This window comes from Cervus canadensis, chromosome 31 (genome assembly GCF_019320065.1).
Source record: "Cervus canadensis isolate Bull #8, Minnesota chromosome 31, ASM1932006v1, whole genome shotgun sequence".
Lineage (NCBI taxonomy): Eukaryota > Metazoa > Chordata > Mammalia > Artiodactyla > Cervidae > Cervus > Cervus canadensis.
In genome coordinates this window covers 17,793,134-17,806,876 of record NC_057416.1, presented here as the reverse complement: position 1 = coordinate 17,806,876, position 13,743 = coordinate 17,793,134, and the positions used below count along the sequence as shown (strand labels likewise).

The window sequence follows — 13,743 nt, the reverse complement described above, 5'->3', positions numbered from 1 at the left end:
AGTAGAAGTTCAGAGAATGTTCATTTACCTTAAAGAAAAAGTCATCCCTTGTCAGTTCTGTGAGAAGAGACTCTGAATGCTCAGTTGCCAGAACAACGACATGCCACATATATTAGGCAATTAATGTTTAATAAGTGAATGAAATAATTTTTTTTACTAAATGTTGAATTTCAAAATAAAAATCATCTAATTAAAAAAAAGAAAAGGTCATCTTCTAAGATCTTCTAGTTAATCAGTAAGAAAAATTTAGAGGTACCATTGCCTCATCCAGTCACATCTTTAATAAAAATGTGAACCTTGTAATTTGCAGTAAAAACTGAAATTTCTTAGCATATATAATCATCGTTAGAAACCCAGGCAACTCTAAGGCATGGCACATTGCATTTTTTCCATCAGTAGTAAAACAAAAGCTTAGAAGGTCTCATAGATCAGAGTAAAAAGCCCCAAGTCCTAAATTTGGAAAGAAAATAAGAGAAAAGAAAGATGTCTATGTACCTGATTCATTTTCCAGGCTGTAGCATATCAAAATGTCCCCAAGTATTTACTCATTCAGATTTCCAGGACACTTAGTTGATAGAATAATGTCCTGTAATTCTAGTTTTTGTTTATATGATGAGAACAAGATTTAGATGATTTTAAGAGTCTTTTCCATGACAAAAGAAAAGGGTCAAGCCTTGCTGTATTGTTAGGTACCTATCTTTTAGTAAGTAGTAAGTTTTCCTTTTGCCTTACTAAGTATTAATACAAGGACTCTCAACCCTAGCTCTCTCTAGGAGCTCCATCTATTAAGTGTTAGTACTTATCAAGACTGTACTGAGCTCATGTCATTATAGAGAAAAGGCACTCTATAGCCAACCTTCTCCCTCAATTGTACCTACTTTCTGAGTTCTCAAGCGATTTTAAATTGTACCTGTTTAGTTTCATTAGCTGATTGTTTATTCACAGTCCTTCAACATTAGCTTTGTCTGAAGTGAGCAAAAAAGAATTGGGAAATCTCATGCTTAGGTCTTGTCTTTACCTTAACTGCTTGTATTAGGTTGGATTATTTACATCAGAATTTGCATGATATTTTGAAATTATTTTTTGTTGTACTGTTTATGTGGAATAACATATGGACTTGAGAGTCTAAGAGACCTGGGTTCCAATTTTTGATTCTATATTTAACTGGCTGTGAAACCTTGGGCAATTGCTTAAGTTATGTGAAAATGAGGGTACTATCATCTACTATATAGGGTTATTTTAAGGATTAAATGCATCTGGTAATACATGCCAAGTACCCAAATAGTACAGTATCTGAAACTTGTTAAGTTAGTTTTTCTTCCCTATATTCAGACATTATATTTTTATTAGAAAATTTTTTAGGATACATGAAAAAAGTTTACTTTTATTTCTTCTAGAAATATTTCTGTTCTGTACACAGGTGACACTGTGATTCACTTGGATCAGGCATTAGCCAGAATGAGAGACTATACGCATATGAAGATGGAGGCTGAAAGTAGTACAGATGTGAGGTGTACCTGCAGGATCATTGAGGATGACGATGGTGCTGCCGCCACAACCACAGTTAACAATAATTTAGAAGGTGTGTTCTTGAATTGACTAAAAATCCATATATAAAGAACTATGAACCTCACCTGATGTATAATAGGAATTTTTTGACCACTTTTCTTTTAATTATCAGTGGTACTAGAACTACATGGATGTTCTTTTGTGTTACTTTAATATAAAATCAGAATTCAATATTATTTAGAATTTTGCATAAATGTATACATTTCACATCATAGACTTGATTTGCTACTGTAGCATTTTCTTTTTTAAAATAGAAACTCCTGTTATTGAAAATCATAGTTCACAGCAACCTGTGAGTGAAGTTTCTACCGTCCCGTGTCCTAGAATTGATACTCAGCAGCTGGACCGGCAAATTAAAGCAATTATGAAAGAAGTCATTCCTTTTTTGAAGGTAAGTAATAATTTTTAAAAATAAATAAATGTTCTGTTTTATATTTTAAAATTCATGCCAAAGACTCCTTCGTAGTAAATTAAGAAAATAGATAAAAGAAAAATCTAAAACCACTCATAATTTTGTTACCCAGAGATAGCACCTGTCAATATTTTGTCAACCTTTCTGTAATATTTTGCCCACATATATGTGCATTCCGCTTTTTTCAAATATTAATGATACCATAAACATCTTTCTAGATCACTATTTTTCTATTGCGTATTTTTTAATGGTTATACACGTTGATTCATTATTTATTCAAAAGTTTTTGTGGAATACCTACTTTATGCCAGGTGTTGGGACATAGTAATGAACAAGTCAAGGCCTTTGCTCACATGAAGTTTACATGCTAGGATGAGAATTTGGATTTTAAAAAATAAGTAAATATAAAACATATAAGTAGATGTATGTCAGGTAGTCCATGCAGAGAATTAAAATAAGGTGATGTGATGGTGTGTTTTTGACTGGATGGTCAGGTAATTCTTGAAGAAGGAACATTTACGCAGAGGTGTGAATAAGAAGCTAGCTTAAGCCAAGATCATTCCAGACAGAGAAAGGCCTTGAAGTAGAAGCTTGCTTGGCATGTTTAAGAAACTGGAAGAATGACTGTATGGCTGTAGGAAATTTGTGTGAGATGGTGTTGGAATAGGAAGGGCCAATTATGCAGATTGTCATAGGCATGGGTCAAAGCTTGGATTTTGTTGGAAGTTCGAATGGGAACTCTTAGGAGATTTTAAGTAAGAGAAACAAAATCTGATGTTTCTGGAGAATTGAGTATAGGGGTCAGAATAACAGTGAAGCAGGTGAGAAATAATCATGACTTAGACAAGGGTGTGGTACTAAAGATGGGGCACAGTAGGCAGTTGGGATATATTTTGAAAATCAGCAGACCCTACTGATAGTAGAGGAGGTCACCTAAAGCACAGCCCTAGATAAGAGAAGGGAGCCTAGAACTAGGGCCCAGGATCAGGTGATCAAACATACAGAGGTTGTGCAAAAGCAGAAGAGCCAGAGTTGACTAAGTAGGACTGCCAGTAGTAAGTTATATGACTGCTACTGTGGGGGTTGAGTATTCATAGAACAGATTTCCTGTTAATTATTTTATTAGTTCCTGTTGTTAAATGTTTATGTTTATTCTCTTCTGGTTTCTTTTTCACTATTATGAAAAATGCTTAAATGATTTAGCTAAATTTAAATATGCATCCCATTTTTATTTCCTTTGAAATAATTCTTAGACATAGAATTTGTAGCTTTAAGGGTATGAATATTTTTAAGGCTTTTGAGACATTATGCTGCATTATCCCTCAGAAAGGTTAACAATTTATATTCCTAGCAACAGTGAGACTATGAGACAAGTAAAGCAGTACCATGTATTGTTTAATAACAAGGAAGAGGGGAGAGAAGGAAACATGCAAAGCCAGGACTGTTTTCTGAGATGGGACTCTTATATTCTCATTTAAAATGGAAATTAAAAAAAAAGAAGAGGTGAAAAGACAATCTTTTCATTCAGAGTTGTGAAACTACAAGATATGTTGTCATCAGATTCATTTTTTACAACCTGCTTGTACTTGCCAATGTGTTAGATGCTGACAGCAAAAATTTTTGTTTCCGTACACTTATATTTCTTCCCTCGGTGGAAGTAATTGCTTTCTTTGTAATATTTTGAGAGAAGAGAGAAAAAGCATTTCTAAGAACTGTTTTCTCCGAAGGGACTTGATAGCCAAGAGAGGAAAGAGGATCCATCTGTCTAACGCCCAAATTATTGCATGTAGAAACTGAAAACCTTAGTCTCTTCCTGAGCACCCGCAGCAGCTCCAGATGGTTCTGTCTCTGCTTCCTCTTCTAATCTTTCAAGTCTCCTGCTAGCATTACTAGTGCTTCGAAGGCTTTGACACTTGCTGATGCTTCTGTCTAGAATGCTGTTTCTTCACATGCCTGCATGGCTTTTTCTTTTGAACCCTGAAGGCTTTAGTCAAATGTTATTTTTTTGGTGAACAGATCTCCCCTTTCCTTACCTGCTTTTCTTTATCTTCATAGTGCTTGTCACCTTATAACCTATTTAATGTTTGCTTATTGATTTTGTCTGTTTCCCTTGTTACATGTAAACTCCGTGAAGATTTACATCAGAGATGTTAATCTGTTTTGGTCACTGTCTTACCAGTGCCAGGAATAATACATGCATGTAGTAGGTACTCAGTAAATACTTACTGAATGTTAGTAAGTGAATTGATCTATCAAACTTTGACTGTGGTTTTTAAACTACTCAAGTATATAGCTTGAAACTGTTGGCCTACAGGATCCAGATCGGATTGAGCATTGCTCATAAAACTTCTGCAGCCTGATCCCAGCCTCTTAACTGTTCCGTCCACATGCACTGTATCCTGCTTGACATTGTTCAGAAATGCACATTGCCCGTGTTACTTCCTTTGCCCAGATGCCCTTTATCCTTCTTCTGTTGGTCTTATCCTTCAGGATTCAGCTGAAATAGTTTTGTATGTATTTGCTGGCAGAATTTCTCCTTCTTTTCCCTGCTTTTGGGAAACTTGGTACCTGTCTTTATTAGAGCACTTATGACAAAGTATCACGATTTTCTGCCCTGTACCCTGCCAGTAGAACAAGATCTGTCTCAATTTCTTAGTACTTAATACTCAAGAAGGACTTCAGAGACTAGATAAAGGGAATTTGAGGAGATTAAACAAATACACCAATTTCACCAATTATTTTTGTGCCTTTATTAAAATATGTTTTCACTCACTCAAATACTTATATTCCTGTAAATTATAAGAATATGTACTGTTTTACTGTATTTAGGTTATTGCTTACTTCCATCTTAGCCATAAACAGTATTGCCTTTTTTCTTTTACATTTTTGTGTTCATGTAATGCAATAAATACTTTTAAATGTGTCTTTTTTGTTAAATTAGGTATATTGGTAGTGATATTTATTTGATATGTATAATTACTTTCTAAATGTTAAAAAAAAATGTAAATAACTTACCTTCATGTGTAGGGAATGAAACCATCTCAGAGATTTTTGTTGCATTTGCAATTTTGTGTCTGATTCTATTCTTCATGAGGATTTCCTGGCTAAATTTATCACTTCAGACAATTTCTGAGGGCCAACAAAATGAGAACTAATTATCTGATTTCAACTATTTTATTATGTCTCATTTCACTTCAAATCTTGATTTTTTTGGGTAGACTTCAGAGGGCTGCTTAACATCTTCCAACCCACAGGATGTCAGCAGTGCCAAGGCTGAGGAAAGTTAGCAGATGACACAGGAAATGTGGTGGAAGGTGACGTGCAGTTGTGCGAGTAGTTGAACTGAACTACAAATAGGCAGGCATACCGGCGATACGGAAACTATGGCAGGAATAGTTCCTTAAAGTACAGACAGGAAGTAGTGGAAAATGTTGAATCAGCCAGTTTCTTTTATTGGCTAGTATCTGGTACTGTGAATCAAAATTTGCAAACCTTTTAATGTGTGTGTAGTGGGGAGTTGGCTGTTCTTATGAACGAAGTCTCCAAATGTGCATCTAAAAGCTGAGGAGCTTATGCAAGAACAATACAATCTCATATATCATGTGGATTAACACTTTTTATACAATAGGTAAGTTATATCTTAACCAACTAGAATTTTTCTCAGGAGCACATGGATGAAGTATGTTCTTCTCAACTTCTAACCTCAGTAAGACGCATGGTTTTGGTCCTTACTCAGCAAAACAATGAGAGCAAAGAGTTTGTAAAGTTCTTTCATAAGCAGCTTGGAAGTATATTACAGGTAAGAGTTTGTTCTTGTATGACTTACCAGTATGTACTGGTTAGGTACATGGTTAGGACTTTTTTCCCCCTATTTTCTGGCATTACACAATTTATTCAAGTAGATGTTCATTCTAGCATCCATTTGGGATGACGCTGTAATACTTTTTAGGTTATTCCTTACTTAATTTAAAAATATTGTATTAGGCCCTGTGTCTTCATTTAACTTTACCATCTCTAAGGCTTGTCCCAACTCTAACAAAATTTTGTTTTGATTTTTCCCCTACCTAAGAACAACATTTCGAGTTTGAAATGTTTAGAAAGCATTCCTTGGTATTTTCTAAAATAGTTTTTTTTCTTTTTTTAACCAATCTGGGAAATTGTGGAAGCTGGAAACTATTGATAGTAGAGACTTCTTGGGCTATAACAGTAACTAAATTATGTGATGGTAGTGGTTCGTAACTGGGGGCAGGACTAGCAGGAGTCCTACTTAGTAATATTCTTAGTAGTATTAACCTATTGTTTTTTAGCCTATCTTAGACATTAGTTTTAAGTTTTTCAGTACTAAAAAGTAATAAAATTGTTTTTCCCTTCATGAGTATTATAATTCAAATTTGTTAATCATCTATATTTCTCTACCCACAGTTAAAGTTTGCTATAATCTTAAAGTGATTTGGTTTATCTTTGAATAGGATTCACTGGCAAAATTTGCTGGCAGAAAACTGAAGGATTGTGGAGAAGATCTTCTTGTAGAGATATCTGAAGTGTTATTTAATGAATTGGCTTTCTTTAAGCTCATGCAAGATTTGGATAATAATAGTGTAACTGTTAAACAGAGATGCAAAAGGAAAATAGAAGCTGCTGGAGTGATACAGTCTTATGCAAAAGAGGTGAATGACATTCATTTTGATATAGAAATAGTTGTGATTAGTGTATAAATGTCTGTTTTGATCTTTATGAGTAAATGAAATCATACTTGACCTCACCAAAGTAGTTTTTTGTTTTTTTTTTTCCTTGATATGAGTTAATCAGATTATAAGTCAGTACATACACCAGCCACTTCCTGACTCTCAGGAGTAGCAGCAGTGGCTCAGCATCAGGGCTGCAGACAGGAGCAGGTGGCAGGGGATTGGCAGGTATCCACTTCACGTTACGGCCGCTTACCCAGAAGAGAGAGGAGGACTGGGATCTGGCTTTTGGCCAGCTGCCTGCCGTGGCTGTTGTCAGTCACAGTAGATGCCCCAGGAGAGTTAGCACCCCAGCCAGCACACATGCTTGTTATTAGTTAGGACCTTGGTTGCACATCCCTGTAGCTCCTTATGCCCTGTTGAATTAGTCTTGATCACATACAAAATTGGATGTTTTTTCCCCTCAACTGAGGCATACCAGGAGGCTTTTCCTCTAGACACCAGCACTCTTTTCTTGACTCTCTAATCATGAGAGGAAAAACAGATCAAGACCCAAAACAGAAAGAGATAACCCTTCTTGCCGAAATCTAAAGTAGATAAAATCAGGCTATCTTTTTCAAGCTTTTCGTAATGTTTTTCTTCTAGACACAAGTTTCAGATCATTTCAGCCATTACTTAGAGCTTGAAGAAAATAGAACAGGATGATATGATAAAAATGATAGAAAGGACTGCTTTAGATGGCAGAATCAAGAGGCTCCTTCAGGGGATGAAATGTGAGCTAAGCTATGGAAAGACAAGAGGAGTTTATAATAAAGATGAGAGGAGAGAACTGTTAAGTGTAACAATGCCAGGCAGACAGAACCATTAAGTATAAAGACTTTAAAGCAGGATTGAGTGTTTTGGGGAACAGAGAGAAACTAGGGAGGCAGGAACACTTAAAATGAGGTGAGCCTGTAGGAGATGAAGTCACAGAGGTAGATAGGACAAATTTGTGAAATCTTAAAAACTGTTGTAGGGACCTTATATTTTTTTTTATTCTAAGCATAATGGAAACTCATAGGAAAGTTTGAGAGAGAGGAGTATCATAATCTCAGTTTAAGATTTGTCAGGCTTCGTTATTGAGTAGGAATTGTAAGTGAGTAGAGAGAGAAGCAGAGAGACTGCTTGGAAGATTGTTGCAGTTGTCCACGTAAGAACTGGCTCAGCTCTGAGTGTGTAAGAAATGGGTAAGAAGTGTCTCAGCTCTGAGTGTGTAACAGCAGATAAATTAGGATGATTGAGTCAAATGCAGTCTAGTAGTTCAGATGTGGGTAATAAACATAAGGTACAGGCTGATTCTGACTTGTGCATTTGGGTAAATGAAGGACAATTTACTGAGATTGGGAAGACTGAAGAGAGACGGGGGTTTTAGAAGGAAAGAAATCAAGATTTTTGTTTTGGATATAGTAAGTTTGTGATGTCCCTTAGATATCCAAGGAGATGTCAGGTAGACTGTGTTGCTTTTTGTTTTTCTTCATTTAAAAGATTTATTTAATAAGAGTTGAATTTATATTTCTAGGAAAACACTAATCTCTTTGGATGGTGGTTTAAAAATGCAGGATTTGTTAAAGTTTACTGAGTACTTAAGTGTGATAATGAATGATCACCCCTGAATTCTGCCTAACCGATTTGCTTATAGGCCAAAAGGATTCTTGAAGGAGATCACAGTTCACCTGCTGGAGAAATTGATGATGAAGACAAAGTATGTGCTAATTTAGTGGCTTTTGAAACAAAAGATTAAATAATTTTAGTAACTTTTACCTTAATGGTAGAGAGCAAAGTAGATCATAAAATGTCCTTTCTTCTGACAGAGTTTTATTTTCTTTTAAAAACAACTAAATTTAAAATCATTCTTTATATTTTTAAATTAGATAATGACTTACTAATTTTTATGATAGACTTACTGTATACCTTTAAAAAATGTACTTTAAGGAATTAATTACTCGAATTTATTTGTGGCTAGGACAAGGATGAGACGGAAACAGTTAAGCAGACTCAAACGTCTGAGGTTTATGATGGTGACGGCCCCAAAAACGTGAGATCTGATGTTTCTGATCAAGAGGAAGATGAAGAAAGTGAAGAATGTCCAGTGTCTATTAGTAAGTCTGAAGGCTCTAGACTAGGCTTATGCATTAGTTCTTTACAGATCACTTAATGAAACAGTTTGTTGGAGTGGAATGAATATAGAATTAGGTGTCAGACAACTCTGAATTTCAGTGTGACCCTGACTAAATTACCAGTCCTTTCAACACCAGTTTTCTAGTACTTAACGGTTTTGAAGGTTTTAGATACTGTATGTGAAGCACTTACACAATGTAGGCATGCAATATATGGGAGCTGTTATGAAGTAAGTGTTAAAATTTTTACCAAAAATTGTGTGTTAATCAACTTAGATTTGTCCAAAGCTGAAACTCAGGCTTTGACTAATTATGGAAGTGGAGAAGATGAGAATGAAGATGAAGAAATAGAAGAATTTGAAGAGGGACCTGTAGATGTCCAGACGTCACTTCAGGCTAACACTGAAACTACAGAAGAAAATGAACATGATGATCAGGTATTCCAGTGCAGACTCACACACTCTCCACCAGTCTTCCTATGACACCTAAAAGCACGTTCTTTTTAAACATGTTAAAATCAACAGCTTCCCCATTCTCATTTTCCTGAGTACAAACTTCTTTAATATCCTTATTGAAATCTAAAACACTTTTTATTTTTTTATTTAGCAATGTTTTTACATTTAAAGCACTTAAAATATTTTAATAACAAGTCCTGAAAACTATGTGATGACTTTAGATTTTTAACTTTTGATTTTTCTAGTTATACATGGAAGTAGTATGTAACAAAATAAAATCATTCCCCTTCCTATCCTCACCTCATCCTGCCCCAGAGGCAAAACTTTGTATGATTTCTTCTGCTGTTTACCCTCTATCTGAATAATATGTGTCTGCATTTATTCATTCATTTGTGTGTTAGACATTACCTTTTGAATTCTGTTAGAGCAGGTGAAGACTCTCAGGTCACATATGCTCCTCATTTAATTGTGTCTTTTGATTAAATCTGTATTTAATCAAATATTTAGATTTAAATGAACCATGCAAATATTACTAGCTGTTGAGCTAAGCAGATAGTGTTTATTGCTTAGTCTTGTACATTTTTTTCACCTGAATTTAATAATTGTCTCATTTTTTAATTTATTTTCTTTGATCACATACCCAAGTGCTTGCTCTGCCCAGCAGTAGTTCAATAAATCTTTCAGTAGAATTTTCTTCATGAACCAGTCTGTCAGTTTTGTCCTTTCCGGAGCTTGCTTCATTCCTGCTTCATTCTGGGTCTGGCTCTTCTTTAGCCCTATAGATAGCTACCAGCTAGGGAACGCCGTCTTTCGTACTTTTAGGTCTCAGTTTCTGGAATCAAATCTTGCCTTTCTCTTCCTTGGTTTATCACCTAATTTTGGTGGAACACATCTTGCAGTCACTCTCTAAGAAAGAGTGCAAAACATATCTTGACATTTCACCCCCCCGCCCCGGCTCAGTCATGTCTGACTCTTTGAGACCCCATGGACTATAGCCCACCAGCCTCCTTTGTCCATGGAATTCTCAAGGCAGGAATACTAGAGTAGCCATTCCCTTCTCTAGTTGCTATTTTATATTGTCTAAGAAAACTCAGTGTTTCTGTGTTGAAAATCATTTCCCCTCAGGTCTTTGAAGGCCTTTCTTAGTTCTGATTTTTCATATATGTCCTTTTTTCTAACTCTGGAGGTTTTTCCACCTGGAGTTCTGAAATTTCACAGTGATAATATACATTGTTGCAGGTCTTTTTATTCACTACACTAGGTGGACTCAGTTGTCTTTTTAATCTGTAGCATGTTTTTCAGGTTTGGTAAATTTTCTTCAATTTCCTTTATTTCTTCCTCACCATTTTCTCTTCTTTTCTTCTGAAATAAATGTTATCAGGTGTTAATTAGCCCTATTTTCTTCTTTTCATTTTATTGACCCATTGATCTTTCTGTTTTATTACTTTCTGGGAGATTTATTTGACCTTAACTATATGATAGTATCTTTAGTTCAACTGTCATAATTTTAATTTCTAAGTACTTTTTTCTGTTTGTTACTTCTTTATAGCACCCTCTTACTTCATGGGAGCAGTATTTTCTCTTACCCACACATAGAGGCTTTCTCCAAATATCCACTCTACCTTTGGTGCTTACATTAAAGAATAATACACCAAAAAGCCAATTGAAGTTCTTTTGGGCTTTACTGTGGGGCAGCCAAGTAGATAACTCTGATAGAAAATCCTAAATGTCAATTCCTATTGGAATAGTTTAATTTCTCCAAAGTAGGGAGGGTCCGCCCATCTCCTTCTACCTGGTATGAGGTCCCTTTCCTTGGCTATTGGTGTTCTGAACTTGGATGTAGGGTTAGGGCTGAGGGTCCCACCATTATACAGACTTGCCCTAGATCTTCCGTTTCATTTTGACACTTTATCCTGTCATTTATGCTTTCCACGGTGGCCCCCAGGCCTGAGACTAGCTCATTTCCTCCAAAATATAATCTCCCATTTTCTGTTGAGCCTGGGGAGGGAATCTTAAGTGTAACAAAATATAATCATTCCCCTTCCTATCCTCACCTCATCCTGCCCCAGAGGCAAAATTTTGTATGATTTCTTCTGTTGTTTACCCTCTATCTGAATAATATGTGTGTGCGTTTATTTATTCATTTATGTGTTAGACATTACTTTTTGAATTTTGTTATAGCAGGTGAAGACTCGCACCCCACCACTGTATTCCTTCCTTCCTAGAATTTGGGGCATCCAATTATGAGGCGAATCTTCAGTTTTCTCTCCTCCTGCAGAAAGCAGTTAGCTTGTTCATCCTTCTCTCCTTTCCCTCAGTTAACATCTGCAAATAAGCAAGTATCTTTTAGTTTCATTTAATATAGAGTCAGGCCTAAAAAACAAATAGTAAAATCTATAATACTCCAGTTCTTTGTGTTATTCTGAAGTTAAGAAAAGTAGATTTTTTAAACTTAGCCATCTTGAAATTGGAACCACAGCCTTCTTGAAACACTTCTAGAAGATTATTTTAAAATTTCCTTGTATGAAGGTCTCAGGTTGGAAATACCATTCATCTCCTGTATAGTGACTGTATGTTTAGGTCCTACTATTAAGACATTATTTTTTCCTTCTAGGTTCCACAGCATGATTTTGAAAAATCATCAGAAAGCAAAAATGTCCCATCAGAACAAGAACCCACTACTAGTAAAGGTAAGAAAAGTTTAAAATTTCCATGTTAAAATTATCTGCAGTGTCCTTTATGTGCTTAAAAACAAAGAAATCTAAATTCTTAGCTACTGAAAGTTCAGAGGTATTTTGGATCTGAAACATGTCTTTTTTCTCTCCCTAAATCCTTTGTAGAAAATGCTAGGGCCTTGTTTCTGCAAACAGCTATTAAAGAAAAGTTGACAAATACCTAAACACAGAGACAAATTTTGTAAGGAAGGTAGTCTGATTATACATTTATACATTTTAGTCTTTATTTGGTGCAATAGTAAAACTTAATGACAGTTGCATTACACTAATGTTAAGACTTTCTTTTGATGACAGGTGATCGGGATAGCACTCCTGTGAAGCCCTGTTACCTCAATATCGTGGAAAATGAGCAACCTTTAAATAGCACTGTCCAGAAGGACACTCTCACTACCATCGACTCCTCCAGTCAGCCTAACCCTTTGCCTTTACCTTTAACTGAAATTGAAACCTTGGTGCCTAGAGTCAAAGAAGTGAAATCTGCTCAGGAGACTCCTGAAAGCTCTTTGGCTGGAAGTCCTGATACTGAATCTCCAGTGTTAGTGAATGACTATGTAGGTATCATGTGCATTTCATTTCTGTGCCCCTTTCTTCATTTGCAGGTTAACATTTCTATTATATAAACACAACTCCACTTTTGTTTGGGTTTAGAAACTGTTGGAGCATTTTTATTTCTCATTCAGACTTACTTTAAACTCAAACAGAAGAGTGATAGTGAACCAAGATGACCATTTCAAAACCTAAAATTCTAGTTTTGAGAACCAAAGAGATGAACTGTATGTGGTAACCTTGAGAGAGTTCATTTGACAGCAGTAGAGTCCCTGTCTATAATGAATGATGAAAAAGTAAGCTAGCATTTATATTTATAATTTGCATTTATAATGTAAGTAGGTAAGTTTAGTTTTTCTCTGGACATTTGTTTCAATTTAATTTTATAGCCAATAGGTTGTTTTTTGGATACTTGGGTTGTGTATGTTTTATATACTTTGTCTTTTGGGTAAAAATGAAGGGATTTGTAATAATGTACCTTTAGGTCTAAAGAACATGTTTCACATATTATTTAATCAACATCAGTTTTCTTCCCAAAGATATGTTTATAATATAATTTCAAAGCTTCTCAGCAAAAGGGGACTTATAGTATTTCAGAAACAGTAGAAAGAGTAACTATCTTGTTTTATTTGCTTCACTAATAGTAAAATTTTCCATTGAAAACTGTAAAAGTTACTTATTAGGTTTCTTATTGTTATTATTTGATGAATGCATAGAATTGCTACAGAAGGCATTTGCTCAAAATTTACTTGACGTTAGATCATAGAAGGTCCTGAAGTTGGATTTCAGGCAGGGAACACTATTAAAGGTCTTTGCACAAGAAAGTGAAATGGTCAAAGTCACGGATTTTGAAGATGAATCCGATGACTGTATAAGAAGTGTTGTCAAGGAATCAAAGTTGAGAGTCTCCATTATCATGTAAATACAAATTGAGCTGAGTGAGAGAGGAATGGGTGAGAAATGTTTCAGAAAAAAGAAAAACTTAAGGTTTCCACTTGGGTAATTGGTAGAATGATGATACTATTAAAAACCAAAGAACTGGGAGAAAACGCTTCAGGTTTCAGAAAAACAGTGTGAGGTGATTTTTAATAACTTTTGTGAATTACTAAATTCACACCTCATCTTTCTGTTTGAGCTTCCAGCTGATATCGAAAGTCTTATGTTTACTTATATTCTTCTGAATAC

At 35.3% G+C, this 13,743-nt stretch overlaps 1 protein-coding gene across 16 annotated transcripts in view; it reads left to right on the top strand.

Annotated features, from left to right (window-relative positions):
• The window catches only part of PCM1 (pericentriolar material 1), an 85,376-nt gene that overhangs the window by 67,609 nt on the left and 4,024 nt on the right, over window positions 1-13,743 (top strand). For 8 of the 16 annotated variants that reach the window (XM_043454063.1, XM_043454062.1, XM_043454054.1 and 5 more), the window contains 9 exons: window positions 1,421-1,582; window positions 1,824-1,960; window positions 5,646-5,780; window positions 6,451-6,648; window positions 8,345-8,407; window positions 8,669-8,804; window positions 9,099-9,259; window positions 11,892-11,967; window positions 12,289-12,563. In XM_043454063.1, coding sequence (XP_043309998.1) covers window positions 1,421-1,582; window positions 1,824-1,960; window positions 5,646-5,780; window positions 6,451-6,648; window positions 8,345-8,407; window positions 8,669-8,804; window positions 9,099-9,259; window positions 11,892-11,967; window positions 12,289-12,563 — 1,343 coding nt within the window. The remainder of the gene's footprint in view (window positions 1-1,420; window positions 1,583-1,823; window positions 1,961-5,645; window positions 5,781-6,450; window positions 6,649-8,344; window positions 8,408-8,668; window positions 8,805-9,098; window positions 9,260-11,891; window positions 11,968-12,288; window positions 12,564-13,743) is intronic. The other 8 variants (XM_043454061.1, XM_043454060.1, XM_043454055.1 and 5 more) reach the window with 2 other exon arrangements.